Source organism: Stegodyphus dumicola, chromosome 7 (assembly GCF_044657685.1).
Source record: "Stegodyphus dumicola isolate Sdum_Otavi_A_Nest chromosome 7, ASM4465768v1".
Taxonomy (NCBI): Eukaryota; Metazoa; Arthropoda; class Arachnida; order Araneae; family Eresidae; genus Stegodyphus; species Stegodyphus dumicola.
In genome coordinates, this window is record NC_140774.1 from 76,828,077 (window position 1) to 76,855,674 (window position 27,598).

Here is a 27,598-nt window from a genome sequence, read left to right on the forward strand (position 1 = left end):
GCTTATGTTATCATATTTTTCTGCAAGAGATGCTACCGGAATTGCTGCAGGATGTTCCGGCTGTCGTTCGTGATCGCATGTGGTTCCAGCATGATGGTGCAAGCCCATAACCACGTGCAGGTCCGCAATTACTTGGACAGGACATTTCTGGGCCGATGGATTGGCCGTGGTGGACCCGTTCGATGGCCACCCCGTTCGCCAGATTTATCCAGCTGGAATTTTTTTATGGGGCCATCTGAAGAGCATCATTTAGGAGACTCCCTTTGACTCACTGGAGGACCTCGTTGCACGACTATTCAGTACGGTTGCAAGCGTGCGCGAAATGCCTGTCGTTTTTCAAAATGTTCGTCAATCCCTTCTGCGACGTTACCAAGCATGTATTACTGCTGGTGGTCACAATTTTGAACATTTATTGTGAATACTGTTTTTCTACAAAGAAGCACTTTGTTGCGTTTATTTTGTACATAAGCACATTTTCCTCTCGTGTCGATTTTTTTGCGTTCCTGCCTTAACCCGTCACTTTAGACCCTACATTCATATAAAAAATGCATGTTTTAGTATGCTCCACCACCCCTCCAAGTTTGTCCCATGATCTATGAAACACCCTGTATATGTGTGTGTGTGTGTGATGATATAATTTAGTTCCTTACAGTAAATTGATGACAGATGAGTGCTTGACTAGGGAAGACATTATTTTGCAGTCGCGAGTGGATAAAACTGTGATGATACGATTTAATTCCTTGTTGTAAATTGATGAGAAATGAGTGCTTGACTAAGGAAAGACATTATTTTGCAATCGCGAGTAGATGAAGGATTAGAAGATCACTGAAAATATCAATTACGTAGTAGAAGATGCCAGGAACTTTTGAAGAAACACAAAGTCACTTGACATTCCAAATCTATCTTTATTACTTGTTGCAATTTCCACTGAGGCCAATCTGCGTCCCACAATTTTGATTATGGCGCATTACATTTTTAACAAAAGCAGCCAAGCAAGATACATCTTTTAGCTAGCAAGCGTAGGCAGAGAAAAAGGAGGATAGTCGGGTTGAAACGGTATTTTACAGTAAAATGCTTCGTTCATCTCATTGGTAAAACGTATTGGCAATGCAGATCATTTAAGACAACATAATGCAGAATTAGTTTTCAGATATGACGCAGTTTCGAGAAAGTTATTACCACAGAGAATTACCCAAATTAAAAATTTGCATTGAAGAGGCTTTGCAAGTTGTAATTTTGATTTGCATATTTTATATATATACATATAAGTCTTTTACTGGTTTTTATTTCTAGTTGAGTATATTCATACATATTTGTTTCCAGTAGAATTCAGGATTTGAATTTGGACGACCTTTCTTATTGGAAATGAGACAATCGATAGGACATGCTTCCCTGAAATTTAAGCCTTTAATCGGATATAAAGCATTATTAGGTATGATTGAGCAATTCTGTCGGGTATCGCAGAAGCAGTTATACTATGTTTAAAGCGATATGACTACCAAACAGATAGGATTACAAAAATGACCAGAAAAACCTCCATTTACAAAATATTAGTATGCAATATCTGTGAGTTCCTTATGTATATGTTTAACATCATACTACAGCATTTATGTCGAAAAAGAAATCGTTAGCAGAATAATATTTTCAATTTTTAATTAAAAATTTTTGTTTTAATTTTTTGTCATTATTACTATAATTTGTTATTTCGAGATATATATATACACAAAACATTTGGCACTAATACTGGTGCCAAATATCTATGCTTCAGTTTGAATACCTTTCCACATCACTTCAAAGAAATAACAATTTTTTTTCCTGTCTTCTTTTTCTATATTCTCCTTTTCCACCGTCCATAGAAGGGAACAACTAATGAAAGTTTATTTATGAAACTGGCGCAAATGATTGTCGCTCCGCTGAATTTTGACTCTTGAAAAAAATAATTTCCGAGGGAAAGTAAGATATTAACGATAACCTCAGAGAAAGTGTTCAGAGTTTCTGAGGCGTTTCGTCAGGGTCATTGCTACAGCACGTATAAGATATTTTTTTTTACATGCGAAGGATCAGATGATGAAGGTCAGTCATGGCTATGATATCTGACACCAGCGCATTTCTTCTGTCGCGGCAATGTTATGAATAAAGTCTTATCTATGATATTTACGAAAAACCGACGACCTGAAGCTATCTTTAAGAAATTCAAGTCGAAATGTGTGCCTCTGAGTCCTTGATTAATCTGCTAGAAATATGTAAACCTATTTTTGTCACAGATTTTAGAAATCGATTACTTTTGTTTTCATTTCTTATAACTTATATTCAAGAATATAAGTATTTTGAATCATATTACTTCTGCATGACCCTAGGGAAACTGTTTAACACTGAAATTGGGACATCAAAAAAGAAATACTGCAGAAATTTGAAATTCGCAGGATAAATAAGCATTCCAATCATATGCAAATGATAAAAAACGTAACAAAATATTCAAATAATCTATGTTTATTTAGTGTGAAATATGATCACCGTACACGGAAGTTCACGCAATCACACGTTCCGCATGTATCCAATGAGGCCATTAAACATAATCTGAAATTATTAAACATTCAATAATTCGCCATGATGCAAACATTGGGAAACATAAAGCATTAAGATTGGTAGCTGGTTCTTCCTTCTGCAATAGCCAGTCAATGATATCTCAGACATGCTCTGTATGAGACAAGCTTAGAAATGCGGTGGTCATGGGACCACATCAAGTTTTCGTAAATTATCCAAACAGCAAGGTAGACATGCGTTGGACCCTTAAAGGGGCTCTTAGAGGGCCTTCAAAAAATGGATATATCACTGATTTCTCTAGTAAATCAAAACTTCATTGAGTTGTCAGTACATCAGGAAGGAAGACTTCAAGGGTACATTTAAAAATATATTATGTCTTCTAGCATCATTATTCAAGGTAGACAGTGTCTCCAGACTAACCTACTAATGTCACTGCTTCTGGACAGAAGAAGACAGAGACATAAGCGAAAAATCATGGCTGAGGAGGATAGTTCTCGATTCTGGCCTGTCTTATCTACATACACGAATGAATACGAAATAATAAGCCATAAGCACGTACATCATGATAACCTTTGGTTATCAATGGAACACATGGGTCGCTGACCATCTGCCGCGCAGCCAAGTAATGTGTAAAAGCTTTCTGATGCTTTGCGTAAATCTGGACTTCTTGTGCTCAGTATGCTACATCAAAGTTCACGTGAAGCACGGTAAGGATCACTACACGCCATCCGTTTAGTCCGATGATCCGTCCTATCAGAATTTTTCCTCTAATCGCAGTTTGCTGTGATCTTAGCTTCGTTGTTCTCGCAGTCGGATATATAACCATAACATTTCGGCAAAAATACTATACACCACAGTTGAGTGTCTCTAAGGTAAAATATGACAACACTGAGCTTTAGATCAACGTCTCTAAGAACTATTCGGTCCCTCTCCGCCTGCGATGGTTAAAAATAAATGTCATATCCAAGAACTCGAAACAGCATATTATCAAAACACATGATGTTATCCTATTTCTGAACATTCATTTGAAAGAATGTTTTAAAAATATTTCGGTGGTTCTCAGACATTGCTTGGGTAGAGTTAAGCACTTAAGAACATGATCATTTTGAAGTCATAAACTGCACCTATATCCCGCTCTGATATACGTAACTTCATGGCTTATACTTCTTGGTGTTAGTTAAATAGTGTATACATTGCATACAGCATTACTATATCATGTTATTAAATTCATGCCGTTATATCATGCATTGCAGACATATTCGGCGTCGGCGTTATATGTACGCATAAAACTATTTTTAATATATAAATAAAAAACATAAAAATTTTACACAGTATTTAAGAATTTTATAATAAAGACAAAATATTGGAATATGAAATGTTTAGAAACCTGGTTAATTACCAAACACGTAGAATACCAAAGGCCATCCTCCTAAAAATTCGACTTCACATAGAGCTCCAGACACCAGACTTCCAATGAAAGCCCCTACAGGATATCCACAGTAGATAAATGCTGACAGGAACCCTCTTTCCGACCTGGGAAACCATTTGGACATGAGAACGCTCATAGAAGGTTGTTGCAGGCCCTTTGAATTTTAAGAACAAAATTTCATGTCATTTACTAGATACTGAAGTAGAACTAATCTATGGGGGAGAGTCAAAAAGTAACGTTATATGGCTATATTAAATTAATTAACTTCATTGGCGGTTGTACTGTATATATTTCATGACTTTATACTTGATGTGTCAGAATGCGCAAGCTCGACAATTTGAAGGGAAACGTATTATCAGCAAGGATTAAATAAAATGATCGCCAAATTGAAAGCCTTTTCACGAAATGAAATGTTAACCGATTATGGGTAATGCATGGGAGAAACCAGAAGATATTCTTCTAAGAATGAATAAGCGATATCGTGGGCGCGTGAAAATCTGTTTAGCTAATTTTAGAGGGAATATCTGTTGCCAAAATGTTCAGCTACTACGCAATCATTTCGAGGAAATAATATTCTTTCAGAATCCAGTTCTTAGAAATAGTACATTGATCCCCTTACTGAACACTGAGAATGGTATATTAGAAGAGTGAACTAATTTTTAATCGTACTTATGCATGTTCTCTTAGTAAAATAAATATTTTAGTTACTTTTTGGCTCTTCCTTAAACAAACTAGTAATCTTTATCATCTGTTTTAGAAGTGCTAACTAATATTAGCATTAGACACAAACACAAAAGTCAGAATTATTTTACTGATTATCTGGACAATAAAATATACAGTAAATTCAGAGAACTTATCTTTGCCTCTTGGTTTCGAAAAACGAAAAAAGTAATACAACTTAGAAGAATATAAAAAATATAAAAAAGTATATAAAAATATATAAAAATTAATATTTTTCATGATTTTGCCATATAAAATCATTTAACATCTGTCCATTTAAGCAACTCCTCAATTTATAACAATATTAAGTTTTTTGACCAAAGTTTTATTAAACATAATCACTCTAAAAGAGTACCTCGTTTCTGGAGGACTTTTTCATCGCTTTGCATGTTTTGTATTAATGGCTGAAAATGGCCATTTGTACAGGGTGTCAAAAAATAATGATTACAATTTTCATTTGTTTAAATTTAAATTCTAGTTCTCTACTTCTAATTAAAAAGTTTTAAAAATAAAGTGACATTTTTAAGAAATAGGTTTTAGCAATAGGGGTAGACCGGTTTTGAGAACATAAAACTGTACTCTTTATATGGTACCCTGAAAAAAAATGTAGAATTTCTAAAACGTTCTTTATGTGCTAGCAAATTTAGCGCAAAATATTTCCATATAAAGCCATGTGAAATTTAGTAAGATATTTCCAACTACTAAATTTCACATGGGACATTTCGTCATGGGACAGTTTCAAAGATAAATAACTAATAAAAATAATAAATCACTAATCACCAAAGGAAGCTGCTTTTGTTAGTGCTTCCTAAAGTTTAAGAAAAAGTTTTAAGGAATATTCAATTTCCGTCGAAAACATGTAAATATGAAAAGTACCTAAATGAGTAAGTTTGTTTTTTAACAGTTTCACGAATTTTGCACGCAAGATATGAAATATTCTGCGTTTAGAATATGATGAATTTCCGACAAACTGGAAGTTTTGTGCTGTAGGGGGCCATATGAAAATTTAAATTTTAATATTAATTTAAACATCCTACACCCAGTATTAAAACTGTTCTCATAAAACTAAGAAAAATTTTGTAATTGGAAGTGCACTTCTAGGATAAAATATTATACAGGCAAATTACTGTAACTCCTTTTATTAGAAGATCCGGATGTTGTAAAAAGGTAGTTTCAGTCTTATTAATAATACTGGTCAATGTACATCTGGGAAGCGTCTTTGGACGTGCGGAAACATATATATAACTTGAAAACAATTCTCAAAATAAAGTGACAATTTTGCGAAATAGCTTTCAGCAATAGGGGTAGAGTAGTTTTGAGAATACAAAACTTTACTCTTTATATGGCACCCTTGAAACAAAATGTATAACTGTTTACACTTTAATTTAATAAATCATACATACATACGTTGTGGGGTTCCAACCTTTTATCTATCAGCTAAGTGTATAGGAACTCGTGAACAGGTAAGCGAATATTCGCTCTTTAGTTCAGAAACAGATGCGTAAAACTCAAGAAGGGTTAATTACCCTTTATTTCTCAAAATAAGAATTTCACAGATGGTCCCTTTCTCAGGACACACAGCAAAGCCTCCACTTGGGCTTGAACTCAAAGTAATACAAAGTAATAAGAAATTAAACTTAACTAAAGCTTAACTAAAAAATACGGCCGAAGCTATCAAGATTTCTAAATTGTTAGGCCCTAAATAGCAATTTGATCTAGCGAAGCTATCAAGTGCATGAGATACGGCCGAGCGTAGAAATAGCTTAGAGAGAGTATAGCCAAAAGGCAAACGCGCGCTAGTCAGAATCTCTGGCTCTTTAACGAAGTCAGTGGAACTTCGAATTGAATACCGCTCTTACTCATTTGCATTAACCGCGATTCTAAAAACAAATTCTGGTAGGAAATTGTAAGCTGAAATTAGGAGGAATGGGAAAGTAGCTTTAACTAAAGATAACTGTTAAAAACATAGGATAAACCTTACAAAGTATTTAAATTAAGGGATAAATTTTGGGCCCTAAGAAATATAATTTATGCCAATGTAGAATAAAAAAAAACAAATAAATATTTAAGCTTAAATGAAAAATTGTTTTAACTATTATTGAATTTTATAATCTTTGTATTTCGACAGAATGAAATTTCAGAGCTAGCGTTCTGCTTTGACATATAATTTGCCCGAATTAATTTTTCTCTGTTATTGGACTTTGGAGTTCTTGGCTTTTACTCGTAGACTGCTTTAAGCGTCTCCAGGTTCTTAGTAAAAATTGCAATTTGATGCTTTTAGCTCCCTAAGGTGTTCAAATCAGCGAGGCTCAAATAATATGCTGGGCAAATTGTAGAGAAATTAGGTTATTTCGAAGAGGTAGACATGAAAAATGAGCAATGCCCTCACCGGGACTCGAACCACGAACCTCTTGAATACGCGCCGCATGTGCTGCCCACTACACCACGAAGGCATGCTAAGAAGGAGGGAGAAATACCTTATATATTCCCCTTTTAAATGAAGACCGAGAATTAGGGGATCCAAGCGCCAAATCCTGGGAGGGGAATCATTATCCACCACCTTTTTTAGTTCCGGTGCCACTGTAGAGACATTAGGTATTTTTTGAAAGCAGGAGAGATGAAATAGTGAGCAATTCCCTCGCCGCGAGACTCGAACCATGGACCTCTCGAATACGCGCCTAGTGTGTTAACCATTACACTATGAAGGCAGGCTAAGAAGGCGGGAGAAATACGGAATTTTTACATTGCATTTAATCTCGATTGGTTCAATTTCCGATCTTTGATTTAGAGAGGTTGCAGAGTTCGGTACGCAATCGTTTAAAAACGTACTTCTGATTCTAAATTTTGATATTTCTCGGACTAGCAATATGGAATATGCGGTTCTATATGATGCATTACTGACAGAATAAATAGGCAGAGATGCTAGCAATCAAAAGCAGGGTGCTGTTCTTTGCAAACCATGCAGTCAAAGCAGTATACCGTCCCAAAGAACACTAAACCTACTAATTCATCATTAAATTTCAGTTTTCGAACGCTTTGAAGTTTGAAAGCATCAACAAATTTCAGTTTTCTAACGCCAACTGTCTAACGCTTTTATGCCAGCTGTCATTCTGGATCTCATTAAAATACAGAAGAAATTATCCATTTCTGATTAAAACACCCCTATCATCCATTAGTTGTAATTTATGTTCAGTGCTTTAATCAGGAGCAGATGGGTCTCGTCTAGCCAGGGTGCAGGACTTTGTGAAAAGGTGCATTTCTTAAGGTGCGCATACCCAATGCCTCTGTGGCACACCGGCATAGAGGTGCCAGCATCCTTTTGCTGTGACAAAGTCGCAAAAAGAAAACAAACCTCAGCAAGATTGTCAGGACAACCATGTGAAAGTCTTAATATTGGCGAACAGTCGTCAACTTGCTGAAAGATGCGAGCATCTTCTTTAAGTTCGCAATCACTTGGCAAGACACAAGGGTGCCCTGACACAGATGTGCCGGCACCCTTGTGAAGCTCGGTACCATGGAGAAAGCAATCCTTATCAAGGTTGCCATGATGTATGAAGGTTTTAATCTTGGGGGAACAGATGCCTACCTGCGTAAAGATCATAGCACATTTATAACATGTTTATGAAATTATGAAAATTTCTTCTTGATTTGCTACGGAGTAAAGAATTAGATCCAACAGTTATGAATTTGTGATGAGCTAACGACAACGCGGTTAAGATATTGAGTTTACGGTTGACATTGGTTTATCTTTCATATTTTAGTGTCATTAAATCATTTTCTTCTTATGAGTTCATCGTTTTTGCTACCTGGCCTCAACAATTATAATAAATTTTTCAATTTCTTTAAAAACCGTCGATATCACGTAAAGCAGCGTGATAGACACTGGCGCCTTGGGAAAATTTCCCGAATCCCCGATGGCTCTGTCCAAAGTTTAGGCGTATCCGACGAAACAACGAGCGACGTTTGAACGTAGGGATACTACATGCCTGTTGCTAGAGTTAGGCGTTTTAGATAATTTTTCCTAAATTCACGCTGAGCAGTGATTACATGACTGACTTCTTGCAAATGAGAGCACATAAAATGCCTTTTCCTGCTTAGACGCCACTTCTTTTCAAAATTTCAAACAGCTTAATCTCAATAGTGCTGCCACCTGTTGCAAAAAGGAAACATTACAAACTGAAAGTTTAATGTTTTTTCTTCACAGTGATATATTAATTATAATTATCTGTTTGTAATTATGAAAAATATTAAATTTCGTAATCAGATGATTCTTTCCTGATAACCACGTAAGTCTCTCAGACTTTTTTCTTAATAATGCCCTTTGTTCATACTGTTTATATAATATTAACATTACATATTATATACGTCTGCTGATGAAGTACAGTTAAGTATAAGCGTTCAATTCACTTTATCATTTAACAAGTACTTCACATGAATAATAATCACATATAAATCCAATTCATTCTTGCATGTGCAAAATACAATTTTAAAACTATGGCGAGATTCTAAAACTAAGAGAATGATTCTCGAAAAACCCAATTGTTGAATCATTCTTTCTTTTAAGCTGCATACATAAGAACTGCATATTATAGAAACACGTCATTTTTTTCTTATATTTACTTATATTTGATTCTATTTAATTTCATTCTATAGGAATTCTTAAGTCTTATTATTTGTTAATATCAGCTCTTCAAGTATATACTTAGTATTTAATTCAAAATGCAGAGCATAAGTTATTAATAAAGAGTGCCACAAAACGCTCTATTTTTAAGGGAATGTAAAGGATTAGGATTTTTAGAATTATAGGAGAAATACCGTTTGGTCAGAACTCACCTGGCCCATTCCTCTCAAAAGTTGAACAGCTGTGAGCAGGTAAACGTGGCATCTGGCTGAGAGAGGAGAAATTAGATTGCATATCGAAGCCAGCAGAAGTCCGGCAAGGAGAACTGGCTTGGAACCAAATCGTCCAGCTAGAACGCCTCCCAAGATCTGTGTTAAAACATATCCTAAAAATCCAGCGCTCAGAATGTAACCTTGTAGTTCTGGATTCCAAGAAAACTCTCCTTTGCGCTGTGATAAGTAAAATTTATCTGTGCATAAAATTATAGTTTTAAATTACAAAAATATAGTTTTCTCAATAATATAATAGAGCAAGAGGCCAAGTGATAGTAATTTTATGACTTTATGAGGTAATGCTCATACAGACATAAATTAATAGAAGAAAGCGAGTAGTCCATGTATTCATTTACTGAAAGTAGATTAAATTATCCAAAAACTGTAACATTAAAAAAATTGCACAACGATTTGTGTTGTAATACATTTGCATAAATAATGATTTTATTTACATATTTTTTTTGTTTTGTTTTTATAAACTGGGGTATATTTATTTGCATTTTATGCATATTTGCTTTGAATTTACGTAATGATCTGAATTTTTTTAAATATTTATATGCTTTCCTTTGAATGTTTTGTATAATACATTTCGTAGCCATGCATAACTGTTTGATAATTTTTCAAGTTAAGAGTTTTATACATTAAGCATTTACTTCTTGTTAACTCACTGAACCAAAGATGATAAACTTGGAACCAAAATTGAGACAAGCTAAGACTTCTAGAAGAATATCGCTAAAGTTATTGAAATTTTAGTATACTTCCTTCACAGTATGTAAATTAAAAAAAAAATAAAGAAAACACATATAAAAAATGTAGGTAATTTTTTGATTACGTTTCTTTTTTGTTTCCAAACTATCATTTAGTCATCCAAACTGCCATTTAGTATAAATATTTTCCCTAGGTTTGAGTTTAAAGAAAAGTACAGAGTCATGATAAAGTAACTTGACCTAAGAAACCTAAAAATTAAGGAGTTCGTTGCAACGATTGCAGGATAAGTACTACATGATAGAACGCGTTAATGGCATTTGAAAACAGAAGTAGAACCTAAAACGAAATTACATTTAGTAACATCGTAAAAATTTCTATTACAACACTAAGATTTTAATGCGACATCAGTTTCGTATAGAAACCAGAATTAGGTGTAGCATTATATAATGTGAAGAGCGAAAAACAGAAAAAATAATGGTCTTAAAAGAAGCAAGCCAGTCAATAGGGGTGGATAAACACTAATAAAGTTTCTTAAATAAGGGGACAACATAGTCAAAACTCACAGCGATAGGCCTCTGCTCTGCTTTGTTTTAATTCATATTGATCTCTGGCTGTGGAGTGATCTAAAATCTTTAAACTACTCCAATAATTCCACTTCACTGAGTGGCTTGAAGTAACACATCACGAGGGAAGCATTGAGCGTCCAGACTGACGTGCCTCGTTACGCTATTATCTCTATCTTTCTCCTAATGTATCTTTGGCAGCAATGGTAGTAAGCATTTGCAATTGTTATCTATAGTAAACAATTTTCATCACTTTACACTTGTCGTTTTTTAATTTTCATCTCGAAATTTAGTGATTTCTTAATAATGCCGTCTCACTGTTCGAAAAGATATATCACTGTTGTTTTCCTGTGCACTGTTTCTGGTATGCAAAATCTTGTGTCAGTATAAAATTCTGGAAATTTTTGCGATCCAGTTGTGTTTTTAATTGTGAGAATCCTGAGTGTACCCTACTCCCGTACCCTATTTTCCGCATTGCTGACCACGTCATCCCGTACTTACGCTGCAAAAGCTGCAGTGTGTACTCGACTTCCAAACTCCCGAAAGTCGGTTAAGTTATTTTATGATCACCTGCATTTTTTTTACATTGCTTCTAAAATGCCCAAGAGTCAAAAATCTAATGAAAATAAATACGTTAAAAACCGGTTTCCGGGAAGGAAGTTTTGCTTAAATATTTAGTGTTTAAATCATTTTGGTTAAATAAAATGCCCAATTAAAAATATTCTTCATTTAATAAAAATTATTTTAAGTATATTTTAAACGCATCTTCATCTGGTCAAGTGATTTTAATTTTTCAGCATAACGGTGATTGCAAACAGAAGGGTTTAAAAGGGTTTTTAAGTGTGCGTACGATAACCTTACTCCTTTATTTTACGTGTAAGGAAAGTTCCGTCATCAAAATAAATAAATAAATAAATTTATTCGTTCCACCTATAACCAATATTTCAATAGAAAAAAAAACATATATTAATGGACAAAGGTGAGTTAATTTTCTTTTGTGTATGAAAAAGGTATCCGTTATTAGAAGATATGATGTATACAATGGTCTAAATAAGAAGTAAAGTAAAGAATAAAACTTTTAACGTTTGGAAATATAACTTTTAAGTCTTCTTTATATTATCAAATTTTATATCATCTTGAATAATTTTAACTCTTGAATAGCAACGTCTTAGCTATAATTTAAAGAACCAATTATCAGAAAATAATATCTAATTTGAACTTACTGCTTCGCTTAAAGTGACATTCTTCTCCAGAGCAGGACATTCTGTGACATTTGGGGACACGTACAGCTTCGTCGAGTTCACCATAGCCACCAGAGCAATACTGATATTAAGGCGTTGGGCATGCATGATGATAGAACACAGGCAGCCTAAAATGGCCACCGTGTGTCTCCTCATCAAAATCGAATGCGCTGTAGAGGAAGAAAAAAAGGTTAAGCATTTTGAGCTAAATGCACAATGATACGAGTTTAACACTCGACAAAAGCTACGAAACAAATTTACTGGCGTGCAAAGAATTTCCATTTTTTAAAGAAGGTATAAATATTTAGGAATATCTTGTCCCAGTGGTATTTAGAAATGTATGTCATTATTTTCTGAAATATTTACTCTGAAGCATTTTAAAGAATGTCCTTCACGAGGGCCACTCTCCCATTAGCTCTTCAATGCTTGGTTATAATTAGCTATTAACTAGTATATATTCTCTTATTAAACCTGGTGGAGAGCTAAGGTATTTTAAATAGGAAATTGTATAATTAATATTGCAATAATAATTGTTTTTTTAACTTGTTAAAATTTGCTACATTAATTCTCAAATTCTTAGTAAGTGTCAATCAAGTCAAAACGTCTTCAGACTTATTCCGTCTCTTGTGATTTCCGCTAATGAACGCATTACCTTCGAATTTTAATAGTTTCACACTGTGGGAAGGTTACTTCTAAATTATTTTAAATAACGAAAGTGGAAAAATTATTGTTTTCAATTGCAAGGTTTTTATCTTTATTAATCCATTTTACCTTATTATTTTTATCTTAACTGTCACTTCTACTTTTGTCAGCTTCCACCAGAATGTAAATTAGTAACCGTATATAAAATCATAGTTTTTGAAGTTAAGAGAAAGTTTTTGGTTGCAACTCCTAACCTTCTCCGAATTATTTGGATCTAGCCTTTCGCCAGCCATGTTTGCTCGTCGTGAAAACACGGATAGCAAAAGGCCTTGCGTGCAAACACGGCTAGCAAGAGAGCTTGAGCTTCGGCTTGCAGTAAGATTTTGTCGTGTGGAATGTCTCCTTTAATTGCTTAAATTTTACTTTGACTTTCATGTTCTGTTGAATTTTGCAAGAAGCGGTGATTTTGTTCTGTCAGTTACACAATGTAAATTGTTATGTTCATTTTAAACCTTCTTCTGAGTAGGGAGTTATTTTCACTGGAAGATTAAAACAGGGAGATATGTCGCTTGAATGCCTACACTGAAACACAATTTAGCTTTGAAGTGTATAGATTTAGTACACAGGTACTGCAAGACTATTTATTGAGTGATTTCGATGTCTAATAATCTGTGTTTCCCACGAGTATCTGTTAAGAGTTCAGAAACTTTAAAGAACTTTTGTTTTCGTAGAGTTTCTAAATAGCTTTTGTAACAGAGTTGAAATGCAGAACGTTTAATCGCTTATATTCAAATTCTTAGGCAGCGTATAGGCAAAATTTCCAGTCAGACCGTCAAATGCTCTTTGCGTGTTCGAATAAAAAGCAAGCAAATTTACAGATGACATTTCGCTTACGTAAAAATTAAATTTATATTAATAACATCCACAGATTTTGTGTTTTCTTTCACAATACAGAGAATAACTAAACAAAATTTCTTTTGCATTGTGCAAAAATAGTACGACTTATAGAGAAAACCCAAAAATCTTCAAATAATTTAAATTTTGTGTTAATAATTGTATTATTTAGAAAAAATTTTAAAAAAGAAAATATATATAGTAAGAAAAATAACATATAGTAATAAAAATAATAGTTTCTTCAGTTAACCGACTCTTTAGTTTAATGAGGTTTGATGCTGATTTCTTGAAAGTTTTTTTGCCTGAATCTGAGCGATGTAAAATAGGAGTATGAGGTTGTAAGTGGAACAAATACTTTCCATTAACATATTAAAACACCTACGGGATTTTATTACAAATAATGTTATGTTTTAATCTCTGCTATTTACTTTGTGACATGTTATTAAGGTATGCTTATGAGTTAAATTTTAGAGTACAAACATTATGAAACAGTAATCAACTTAAAGTAAAATGTTTAAATAATTTTTTTTTAACTTAAAGTAAAAAGAATGATGAATATATCACAGTTTTAAAATAAATAAGTATTTAGCATACAATTAATTATGTAATATCAATAAATCAGTATTTATTTATACACAATACTCGTACAAACATTCAGTATGAAACTACATTCATGACTGTAATTTCAATGCTCTACTACTGGAAAAAAAATCACTAAATATCTTTTTTCTAAACTTATCAAAGACAACACAACAACAAAAAAAGAAAAAAGCGGGGCTGATTAAATCAATTTCGCTTCTAATTTTTTTTTCACAATAAAAAAGAATGGAAAGTAATGTTTACTCGTAGATGCATTTCTTGTACAAAAATGCATTTATACTTCTTCGGAATTTTGCCATTACTTTTTAAATTTAGAAATAATTTGGCATGTGATTCAGCTAAAATAGCACGTATGAACTAAATTAAGAGAAATTTATCACACTGTTGCACTTATTTTAGATCACAGGGATAAAACTGATACTAAAGAATAATATGAAACGCATCAAAGAATCAATAAATTTCTGAACCGTCATGTCATCTACCGTCGCAACTCTTTAGTTCAAATATTTTGAATTAAAAATCTTGATAAAACATCGACAAACTCAGCTTTTCGCTTAATATGGTATTAATGCTCTACATTACTTCCAGTTTATGTGTGCTAATTTTTTTAACGTACTACCAACCTATTATCTGAACAACACAGTTAGATGACCAGATTTCTCCAGTTCTAATCCGAGACAAGAAAACTGTTACGACATTAAAAAAAAAAACTTTTCTTGGTATATGAAGTGTTTTAATTGAAGGCATTGTTGGCAGTGTGTTCCAAGAATCCTATAATAACGCAAAGAGATTAAATCACATAGTACTCACAATACCATATTTGTTAAATCCTGAAAGTTAACGTACAAGCTATGCTGTCTGATTATCGTAATAATTTGTAAATGATCTATGATAGTTTAAATTTCTACCAAATAACTCACCTCTATTAAAGCTCTGCTCCATATTACTTTTTTTCTGCTTGCGACAAATCTTTGTCGAATTTCCCGGAGACACTTTCGAGTTAATATTTAATGCAAAGGACGTAATTTTTTACGATGAGATTTCTTTACTCCTGGTGAAAGGATACTTAACTTTGAACATTTCCTTAGATGAAAATAACACTGTATCGCTTTCGATATCGAATAATTAAAGCAAGGAAAACTGCTGAGTTGGAAGAAATGTTGGGAAACCGGAAATAATTGTCAGCTTATGAATAAAGTGATTAGATTTTAAGGTCAAATTGCTCCTTCAGTTTCTGACAACTCGTATACAAAGTTTTAGGATGGAATTTATGGAACTCGAAGATAGCCAGAAAACAATTTTGTCAGTGGAAGAAGAATAAAGTTAGTTTAGAAATGAATATTGATATTATACATGCAAAAACTGATAGGGCATGTTTGGAAACTAATTTTATTCAAACGTGAAGTTTGTTTTAATTACATAATATCAGTTTATATCATTCCTATAGTATTTTAAAGGCGCAGAAAAAGGATTCTTGCTAGAGGATTTACTTTTACTTCCTCCACCGGGGATTATTTTATATATACTGTAATTAACAACTAAAACAGCTTATAATAAATTTCAAAATTCCACCCTGTTCATTGCATGGAATAATTTGATGTTATAAAAAATAGCTGTAGTGCACACAGATATGTATTTTACATTTTACCAAATATATACAAAACTCAAGCAAAATTTTAATGGATATGGCATAACATTTCAGAATGTTATATAAAAAATCAAACGTTATTAATACAAAAAGTCATAATTACTCAATTATATACACAAATTAAAAATTTTTTGCCAGGTTTAGATCTTGTTCATCTATAAAAACTTTGTAATCTTCAGTACTTGTTGAGCGTTTCAGAATTCTGTTTTCAATTACTGGTATTTTATTAAGAAAATTGGAAAAAAAAAACACTTTTTGTATTTAAATAATTGAATTAATTCACAGGATGTTCATTTCTTTCAGCCGCTTTACTGCTCACAGAGATCGTATTCTCAAGTTTCATGCCCATTTCTTATATAATATATTATAATTCTAAATGTAATTTGAATCGTATTTGTATTACGTGTTTTAAATATCATTTATATCAGGTTAGTATTTTCATTAAAAGGCAGCACGTCGAAAAGAGTTTAGTTGTATCTTGAAATATATCTTCCCGTACTTTATTGGTCATTTATAAGCCAATCAAATCTGTCTTAAATTCCACACTAAAGAGTAAAATTGCATCGTATTCTGCGTGCCGATTCCATTATTCACTTTAAACGTATATATTTTTTTCTTAATCTGATGGTGGAGAACTGTTAGTTCGGAAAATCCTCACTTCAACATTCAATATAATTTTCTGTCTGCGGTATTTTTCGTAAACTAAGATACTTTTAATTAGCTGGTGTTCTTCACAATAAGGATATCGAATGACTGATATTGAGACTGAATTTCTGATTAAGTATTTTTAGAAAAATAATTTTGTAATCTTCCATTTTTGCTTCCTTGTACGAAGTAAAAAGGAAGTATTGTAATCTCGAAAAATTTCAGGTATCATATTTTAACCGCTATCCAATAAATTTAACGATGTTTTTGCTTGACATCTGCAAGTTTGCTTGACATTTCCTTTCCCCAAACAAAATTATAAAACTGATTTAAAATGAATTCTGAAGATAATATTTCGTGGCATTTGTACGTACGTATGTACGTATCTCGCATAACTCAAAAACGAGTACCTCAGAACGTTGAAATTTTGTATGTAGGACTGCTATAACACGTAGATGTGCACCTCATATTTTGGTTGCGATCGGTATGCCAAAAGTACATAAATATATGTATATAATTAAAGAAAAGAGAACAAACGATAAAAGACCTATGTGGTCAAAAACTTTGGGCGATTGAGCTGCAAAATTTGGAAAAAAGTTAAAAGAAAATTTTTAGTTCGTACGCTAAAAAGTTGCTTAGATACTGTGGTTTCGTGAAAATATTAACATAAGTAAAACAAAGTGCAATAAAATGCGTAATAAAGATTAAATAAACAATATAAACACTTGAATATTTACAAATAAAATTCAATACTAATTGTAAGCAATATGCTGATCAAAGTAAGGCATATTTTAAATATTAGAATTAAAGTGTGACAAATGACTTAAGCAAAAATACAAAAACAAAGAAGCGTTAAATGGTAGATTAGCACAATTCGAATCTCATTAAGGCTCTTCAAGGGAAATTATTTTTAATGATTTTCGAATCTAGCTAACTCCATATCGCGTTTCGCTGAAACAGAATACGAAAACTATATACGAAACTGTATACGAAACACTTTTTATAAATTAATTGAAAAAAACTTCGCCATAAACTTTAGTCTCAATTCTCTGTTCCAATTTCCCACGCGCCCGCTTGAAGAAACACATTAAGGTGTAATAATAACTATAGATAATGGACTGGCAATGCCTATGTACAAAATAAAATAAATAACGATTTGCTATTAGTCAAAGTATACAAGATTTTATGGGATGACCTACTAGCTTATAGAGTTTAAACTTTGTGAAAGTACCAAAAATTAAATTTTAAATTTTAAATTATAATAACACAAATAAATTTTTTGTAAGGGCCTTGCTAAGACCAAAAATCAATACAAGGGAAAGAAATATATTTTAAAAGCAGACCTGGATCTTCATTGCAGTAACGATGCAAACTCAAAAAGGGGGTGAAAGACTCGAGCAAGTAAGCTGCTAACCAACTAGGCACTATGATGTAAAAAGGGGAAGAAACGTCATGAGGAAAGAGCCAAGGAAAAGTGACTGACCGTTGGCATAAACCTGACTCAGTGTAAGGGGGGGCAATGTGTTGTGTGAATGCAGAAACTGTTCAAGATGGCGTCTTGCTCTATGAGTTTGAAGAAATTTGGGCGCGGGTGAAAGAAAAAACGGCTAATTCAACAATATGTTATCATATCGCCACAAAGTAAGAAGAAATAAGGAAAAATAGTAAATTGTTAATTAAAGTCGAAATTCTTCAAGCTAGAGGGCGATCAAGCTTCCAGAAACGAAATAGCCCATAAGTAAATAACAGGAAAGAAATGGCCAGAAAATGCTTAAAATCTATTTAAGAATAGTATTATAAAAGTACTGTGCCAAATTTTAAGAGTAAAAAATGAAGTTGTGAGAGGAATTAATTTCATATTTATACATTAGATCTTCTGAATCAGCCATCCACTTTACACCGTCCCATAGGGCTTTAAGCCTAAAATTTCATTATCTAACTCAAAAAATCTAAAAGATAAAGTTAATGCCAGCTTATTTTAACGCATTTTTAATTACTTTTGTAGGAATTAGGTTGTTCTTCAAGATTGTTACAAAGTATAGTACTTCTTCTTGGAGGTGTTTTGTTGTATTGCAGATTCTTTTTATTCTAAGCAGTTGTGCGTAAATTGTATTGAGGACGACTATTTTAGAAATATTGGAATTCCAGTTGGTTAATTTAAGTGTAGGAAAGTTGAAATCTTTTCGTTTATCGTAGATTGTCAAAAAATTGTAATCTATAATATGCAAATCAAGGTAAAATATATCAAGGTAAACTATCAAGGTAAACTAAATCAAGGTAAACTATGTTGCACTGTATTTGTAGTATTAAGTTGAAGGCAGGAAGGGTAGATATTAGCTTTTTCTATTTTGTTGAAGTTTGTTGAAGGCTATTACATCATCAATATAACGAAAGATGTGTTGGTAATATTTATGATCTTCGCAACAACAAGTTAAAGCCTTCTATTATTATTGCGAATTAAATCATGCGTAATCCATTTTGGAATTTATTCGAGGAAATAAGTGTTTAAGATTTACGTCGTAATTTTTAATAGAGATATTTTGAATTTTTATGTATTTTTGCCTTGTCGCGAAGTCAGAACCGAATTAATTGAATGGGAAATACTGACTCGTCTGGGAAAACTGTTTTTTGTTTGTTTGTTTAATTTCTCGTATACATCGTTTTAGATTTATTATAATATTTAAATTGAGCATGTGGCAACGATTAGATAATTCTTCAAATGATATGAATTTTGTGCATTCTGAGTTATAATATGATCCCTCCTTCTCCAGCTTCCTCCGATTTAAAAGTTAGTTAAAATTTAAAAGTTTAAGTTAAAAAATGACATGCCAGGAAACTCTTATCGTCATGCGCCGTTTAGGCTTCATTCTCACTAAGCCGGCAAAATTACACTTTTGTGTAATAGTTCCGGCGGTATATTTAGATGTTGATGTTAAATTATAATATGAACGAAATATAACGTTGTTAAGTGAACCTAGCGCCAGAGTGTCGCTATGGTAAACAGATATAGTAAAATTTAAAGAGTGCATTTATTCTTTTGTGGTTTATGCGCTATCGAGTAGATTTAATTCCATTCAATATGTTTAAATGAAATGTAAGAAAAAATGCGTATAATTTAATATTCCGTACAAGGAAGTCATGTGGTGTACACATCAGATTTTTTCTTAGTTTTATTAGTTGTGTCGGATATCATTGTAATTAGCTAGAACTAACATCAAAATCTTTTACATTGAAAAGTACCTTATTTTCTGCCGAAATAGAAAGAGTTTAAGAACGAAGATCTATGAATCGCTTATGTAGAACCTTTTCTATGTTTCCATCAGCAGTTCGTGAATACGCCTTATGTTATCAGCAACCGGGCTTTCAATTCATTTTCTTTTGCTGACTTTTACGTGCTTTAATATAGCTCTTACTATACCGTATGTTAATTCATATTCATTCCCTACCATGCGTTTTCATCTCCGGTTTCCAGTTTATGAATATTTTAATTTTTTAATGAAAGAAATGCTTTATCTATATTTTGATTTCATTTTTAACATTAGGCAGACGAAAAAATTCGAAAACAGTGAAAGGCCAAGCATTTTTCCTAAGTTACACACCTCTACAGGAAGATGGCTTTTCTTCGCATAGGGAAACCGTTTGTAGCTGCTTCTTCTCCTAGGAAATCGAAATATGCATGGATAGCACAAAACGAAATATCTGATTGGGTCCTTTTGATGCTCCATGGCACAAAATTAAAATTATAAAAAGTTCTTTTTTGAACTTTTCAAAAAATATTTTCCATAAATTTTTTTGATAAAGGGGATCTAAGCCTTAAATGTAATCCAATATAAAGGTTGTTGTACTTACACATTTTTACTACTGTTTTTAGTGTTAGATATTTTAAGTTTGAAATGCGCAATAATTTAGTAATATAAGTGGACTTTTATGTATTTTATAGTATATATAAGAATATATAATATACATCGGTCATAAAGAACTACTGATATTATAAAACGTCAATCGAAAACTTTAAAAAATAAAATAAAAATAAAAATAATTAAAAGTTTAAACAAAATTAATTATATTTTGCTCTTTTTCCTCCGGTTTTAATTTATTTTATCCAAATATTTTTTACCTTCCTCATTAGAAGTTTTACAGTTGAGTTCGAAACGGAACATGAATTTACGATTGCCATAGATAAACTTTGAATTTTCGATAATTTTGATGACGTGATACGACTAAATACCGAAGCACATAGTATCTGACATTGATTCATTAGCCTACTCGTGGTCTTATTAATACAACCGCAGCCGCTGAACAAGGATAGCAACAAATTTGATATCTGCCGAAACATGCTATCTGCAAAAGTGTTGCATAGTTTTCTTTCATGTAAACGTTAAACAAGACACTTCCCACTATGCCATAACCAGTCATTTCACAAATTAATCATTGGTTCATTACAGTGCCCCGTGTGTCCATATTAAAAGGAAGTAGCATGCATTGTTGTTGGTTGTCTGTTTTATGCAAAGTTCTGATGAAGCTAGCTATAGAGTAAAGATTTCCATATAGAAATCAGACCATTTTTTTTTTTCATATAACATAAATACTTGCAATTTATGCACGAACATTACACTGACTTTCATATTTGTTTTGACCTTAACCAATATACTTAATAAAAGTGAAAATTTCTCTTCTAGTTTTTATTTTGTTGCTTAGACTCGATAAATAACAGGTGCATACTATTTCTTCTAAAAGTCACCCTAGTGCAATCAAAAATTTTACTATTTTAATAAATTATGCTATTTACAACGGAGAGAAAATTTAAAGGTACAGTCATAAACGCTCATGCAACTTGAATAATTTTACCGCTAAGAATATGAACTTGCGTGAGATCTTTATTTTGTCAAACCCAACATGTTTTCAAAATGCAAAATTGCCTATTTCTACAAAAATAAACTAAAATAAGAACACTGAAAATGCGGTTTGAAGAGGCGTTAAAAAACGTTGGTGTTAACAACTTTTCACGCAACCCGAATCGAAGTGTTAAGCGCTGTTCACATTCAAGGTTATTTGAGCTAACTGTCTGGGTTTCATTCGTCGACTAGCTCCGTTACACATGAAGTTCAGATTTCTCAACTGGCTCCGTTGTAAAATGTAAATATTTTTATCGTCCATCAGGAGAAATTTTCACCGAATGCACTTCTTAACAACTTACATAAGGGTCGAGAACCTCTCCCCTGCATATTTCGGCATTGTTAGTTGCAATGACGCCAGCGAGGTTATTTAAAGTTATGTTCGCTCATACCGTGATTCCACCATTTTTATACCGATGCCTTTCACGGATGGTTTAAGCTGTGCTGCCTGTGGTTTGCTCCCTTCAAATTATAACAAGTGTAATAATTATTATAACAAGTCTGGAATCCCATTTCATCAAAAATAAGACTCATAGTAAACACGCCTCGGCTCCAATTCGTGGTACCCCCCAATCATGACGATCTGCACAACTTCAACCGGGCGCACTTCGCCAGGGATAAATAGAAGGGCTAGCTCATTTCTTTGTTCGACTCCTCGCCGATGCGAGCCTAATGGGGAGACGTAACAGGCAATAATCTGACGTCACTGTGATGCCACCTGTCCTGATTTCCCGCGTTTAAAACAGTAGTTTCATTGAGCTGCGAGACGATTTTCTAGAGGTTACATATCCCAAATTAATTTTAATAATATATATATCTGTTTTCTAATAATGTATATATTTAAAATAATTTATATACTATATGTAATTTTAGTCAGTTTTTATTTTAAATTCTATATTGTAAAGTATCGTTTACGTAATATGGCTTTTTGCGCTGCAGTAACGTGCCGTAGCACTTACAGAAGTATGAAAGGATGAGATATTTTATTTTATGGGACCAAAGGATCCAAATGAGAGTTTGCTTTTGACGAAAGAATGGATACATAAATGTCAAAGAGAAGATTCTATTAATGTGAAGAGCGGAAAAATCTTCAGCGAACATTTTCTATGCAGTGTTTATGAAGATGATATGAAAAATCGCTTGTTTGGATAGCCACAAAAAGAAACTGTTGAAATGGAATGCTGTGCCGAAAGTAAATTATGATGACAATAATAAATCGAAATTGATGATGACAATAATAAATCAAATTTTAATGATTTTGAAATAAAACTCGCAAATGAAAACGTAGATCATCTTGAATGTTTAAGGATAAACAAGAATGCATTGATAATTTGAAGAACAAAATAATATCCTTAGAAAATCGTATTAAATTGTAGTATTGAAAAATAGAGAAAAGAAAAATTTTAGAATGTTTGTTCAGCGACAAAGAAGGTGGACGTGAAAATATTTCACGTTGCATCGTCATAAGAGCTCTGTCATCTTAAAGCTATAATTTTTGGAAAGAAAAAAAATTAAGAAAAAAATTGGAATATCTTTACCTAGTATTATCAAATTAAAGAAATGGTGTTTATTTTATTTTTTAGTGTTTTCTAAATTTTAGTGTAGTCCAAGAATTCAAAGTAATGTTCTTACTCTAAAGAAGGAAAGAGGCGAATATTTGTATTCTGTAGAAAAAATATGCGTTCTCATTTTCGACGAAATGCATATATATTGAAAACTCTGCTATGACTCTAAACTGGACTAAGTTGGTTCTTTTCAGAATGTGCAGTTTGTTTTAATCAGAGGTCTTATTTCACGCTCTGCCTCAAATTACTGAGAAACCGCGTTTTAGATAGAGTATTTGTTTTAGAAGATGTAACTGTTTTAAATTTTAATATTATTAAAGAGGTTTTAAATAGAGATTGAGAAGAAATCAAATTGCGTCACAAACTAAAACCAAATTATTTAATGGTCAAAGGAAACGAGAGACAAAAAGTCGCTCCAGAGAAAACATTATTTTCAAAAAGTACCGCAAAAGGTATACTCTACCCCACAGGAAATCAGAAAGCATCTGACTTCTATGAGTTAATCGATAATATCTTCGGTATTATGAACAGTACCAAAATAATACCAACAAGAATAACAAGTATTTAACAAACTAATTTTGTTAAGTACTTGTTAAAGTTATTCTTATTGTATCCTTTGTAACTAATTATTGATTAGATTTTGTGATAGATTAGCATTCTAGATAAAATATAAGTATAAAACATCAAAGTAATTAGCATAAAAAGACCTGCTTCCTTTACTCACACTTTTGAAAAATTAAATAACTGTTTTAGGTACTCTGACTAAAGCTATTTTGTCAAAATTAAGGTAACAATCTTATATACATTTATTTAATTGTAATATAGATATAAGTATAAATTACAAAATTATTTAAAAAATATCTATTATATTGAATCGGAAGAGAATTATAACAATGTAAAATTTACAATTAGGCAAAAAATCAAACGTAGGTTAGCAGAAATGTTGCCATATATGTCATATATGTTTAAACCTATGTCAATGTAAAGTTGTTTTTTGAGTAAATTTAAATAGCTGCTATTATAATTATCTTAGAAGCAGTATAAAAATTCTCTCAGTTAGCATGCAAATAAAGAAATGATTAGAAATAAATGTGCATTAAATAAAAAACCTGCAAATAAAAATTAAAAAAATAAATAAATAAATAAATAAAAAAAAAACCACGGAACTGTATGTTAAAAGAGTAGCACATTTTATCTATTATTTTAAAGTTGAGTAAACATTATTAAATTTTTTAATGGTTCAGTCTAAAATGCATAAAGCAGTAACATTGCCTCTTCCAAATTATAGCTATCTTTCACACACAGCTCATTTTAAACGCTGGTTCAAAAACGCTAATTTCCAAGCTGTGAATTATATTGGCGCGCTCAGTGTCATCATGGCTACGTCATCACTTCTCACTTTCTGCTTCAGGGGGAAAAGCTCTATGAGCTAGCCCTTCTCTTCTAAGTCCTGGCACTTCGCGGTCCGAACAAATGGGACATAAATTATGAACTTCCTTGCCCATACGGCACTCTTTCATTGTACCTAGCATTAATATTACATTCTGGATAGTGGAGCTCCTATAGGAGCAATGAACTGTTTTGCAAACTGGGATGACATCAGTTGTGTATTTTTTTTTACCAATCGTTGCCTAATAACAGTCTGAGAATCAGTTGTGGCACGTGTTCGACCTTGGCCTGGTTGTCAGCATGCATCACCAATAAATTTAAATCACTTCCGGATACTTTGATGTGTTTTGGGTTATATTTACGTCGTTACAGACCATTTTCCACACCTTCTCAATGATATCATAACAGAAAACGTTATCGAACTACTCATACAATCTTCAAAACTAGAATTTGAATAAAGTTTTCAAAGTAAAACAGTAGGAAAACATTATCAGCATTGCGGTTAAGAGGGTACTTATAAGCATAAGGTTACTGTAAACATCTTTACATGGTCCCCCGTTCAATATAAATTTATGTAAAAAATTATGTAAAAATTTCAGTGTGTTTCAAAAAATTAAATAAAAAAAGAACCTTCCATATCTTAAAATTCAGAATTCTCAGACGCATACTAGAATTCATTTACTGACTTGGATAATTTTTCAGCGCCTATTACTGTTTGTAATTCGACATCATTCAATTAAGTTTAGAAAGCAATGACGAATTTTTTCTTTCTTTCTTTCTATTTTTTCTCTTCTTTTTCCTTTTTATTCTTCCCTTTATTTTTTTCGCATTTTGTTTTTGGGGTGGGTGTGTTGCTTGATGGTTTCATCATGCGTAAAACTGCATTCGACAACTCTGTAGTTTGCGCTATGAAAGTATTAATTACGAATATCTTCACAAAAATTTTACATAAAGGTACCGAACATTCTGTGTTTAATTTATTAAACTTTAAAGAACATTACATTGTTTGATTTATAAAGGCAATAAAAATTTATCTTTGTATTAAAAGAAACCTGACAACCACAGCTTAGAATTTCTTTACTTTGTAGGGTTTATATTTATTTTAACTAACATTTATTTTAAGTTTAAACTATCTTTCCTGTCAAGCCTTACTTTCCCCTGGAACTGCCAATGCCAGAGTGTGTAAATTTTAGTAGAGCGCGCAAGGATTCAAATTATCAGCGGAAGTATTCTGAGTTAAATAGAAAGGAAACGAGTTCGAAGTGTGCTTTCTTGCTTCACGAGTGTGGAGGTGGCTAGTTAGAAATTGAAGAACCACGCGTTTCGGCCTGTGTGCTTGCCTCGGCAAATTGTTAATCTTTCAACGTAATATTCAGAGTTTGCTGAAGTATCAGCGGTATCTTAGAACGCGGTGAGGTTAGTTACGTTTAAAGAGCCTCGTAGTTAGTCACTTGTTACTATTCTTTTTTTTTAGTTTCTTATTTTTATTTTACCGCCGGGTCGGCGTAGTTTGTGAGCGTCAAGAGCACGCATTTGTAATTTCTAAAGTTGAATAAAAAGGGACTTAAACCCTTCTCAAGACTCTGTCTAATTCCCAGTTTCAGCAGTCACCACTTTGTTGCGTGCAGGTTGGAGGCGCGCAACTATACATTGGCGCCCGAACACTTGTCGAACTGAAATGGCCGAAAATCGGATGGAAGCCGCGGGACAACAACAAGAAATGGCAAGCCAATTGGAAGGATTTGGATACCTGGTCCAGACGTTGAGAGCGTCAATCAAGCCAAACGTCAATTTCGACGGAAAAAATTCGGTGCCAATGTTTCTAGAAAGCCTAGACAATCACTTTCAGCTCTACCCTGTGCCTGAAAGACAAAAAGTTGCCATCACCACATCTGCACTAAGAGGACAGGCCGCGCTATGGTGGAAGAATATAGGCAAATTTTTATTAGGGGAATTTGGAGGCCAGACATATACATTTGAAAATTTCAAAAAATCGTTATTAAAGGCCTTCCCCATAGTGAAAGATCGAGCAAGGCTAGAAGCCGAACTATATAGTTTCTATCAACGGGATATAGAAGAGTTGACGGACTTTATTCTGCGAAAAATTAAGCTGATGGATATGCTGTATGGGAAGAAACCCGACGCGGAGATTATTGAAATAATCTTACCAAGATTGTTACCTGCTGTTCAAGACTACTTCGAAATTAGAAACCCAAGCACATTGCAGGAGCTCTTCGAATTGGCGGTGAAGTTTCAAAATCGCAGAATAGCGGAAAAAGCTAGAGGGGCATCGTATTCTCAAAGTACCCCAATCTTCAAACGAGCAGACCAGAAATGCAAATCGCTCTTATGGGGGAAAGAGCTATCAAGCTAACTCATCGAACCTCGAAGGTCAAGGCCCAAAAAGGAAATTCGAAAACAAACGTCCGCGTACCCAGAAGGCAGAAGTTGAAAGGAAAGCTTTAAACGAGTAGAGGGGCCTGTGAAAGCGAGGGTCCAGACCCCGGAAGTTTTAAAAAAACCCTCAAAAAGACACTTAAATACGGTCATCGTAAAGAACTCACATCTACCAATTATACAAGTCCTGGTTGGCGATGTACCAGTAGAAGTCCTCATCGGTACAAGGGCAGAAGGTAATTTTATGAGCGAAACATTCTTCAAAAAGAATTTTTATAGGTTACAATTATTTAAAAACAAAAACACAGAAATTATAGCGGCGCAAGGAAAAACCTGTCACTGCATCGGGAAATTATCATTAAACATACAGGTAAAAGAGGAAAGCCTCAAAGTATTAATTTTTGTAGTAAAACATTTGCAAAATCTTCTTGTTTTAGGTATAGAGTTTTTAAGGGCCGCGAGGGCCAAATTGAATTTTCAGGACAGTTCTATTGTGCTGGAGGTGGACCAGAGGATGGTGGAACCTGTGGAACAACTGCAAGTTGACCTTAGCCATTTGAATGACCATGAAAGTCAAGCCATCCAGCTGGTGAGTAATTTTTTAAACTTGTTTTCAGAAAGGCCTGGTAGCTGTCAAATAGTTACGCATGAGATACAGTTAACTGCCGAAAAACATTGTAGGACTAAACCGTATCGTTATGATAAACAAAAAGACCTAATCATCGAAGAACATATTCAGGAAATGTTAAAGAACAAAATAATAACGCCCATAAATAGTGAGTACGCGAGTCCAGTCGTACTATGTAGGAAAAAGAACGAGTTTCC

At 33.1% G+C, this 27,598-nt stretch overlaps 1 protein-coding gene across 4 annotated transcripts in view; it reads right to left on the minus strand.

The window, feature by feature from the left end:
- Window positions 1-27,598, minus strand: part of LOC118196796 (putative inorganic phosphate cotransporter) — a 133,972-nt gene that overhangs the window by 35,729 nt on the left and 70,645 nt on the right. For 3 of the 4 annotated variants that reach the window (XM_085820501.1, XM_085820502.1, XM_085820503.1), the window contains 3 exons: window positions 12,081-12,268; window positions 9,527-9,763; window positions 3,944-4,127 (listed from right to left, as the gene is read on the minus strand). In XM_085820501.1, the coding sequence (XP_085676627.1) occupies window positions 3,944-4,127; window positions 9,527-9,763; window positions 12,081-12,268 (609 nt within the window). Of the gene's footprint in view, window positions 1-3,943; window positions 4,128-9,526; window positions 9,764-12,080; window positions 12,269-15,154; window positions 15,305-27,598 lie in introns of those variants that run through there. The other variant, XM_035368265.2, reaches the window with a different exon arrangement.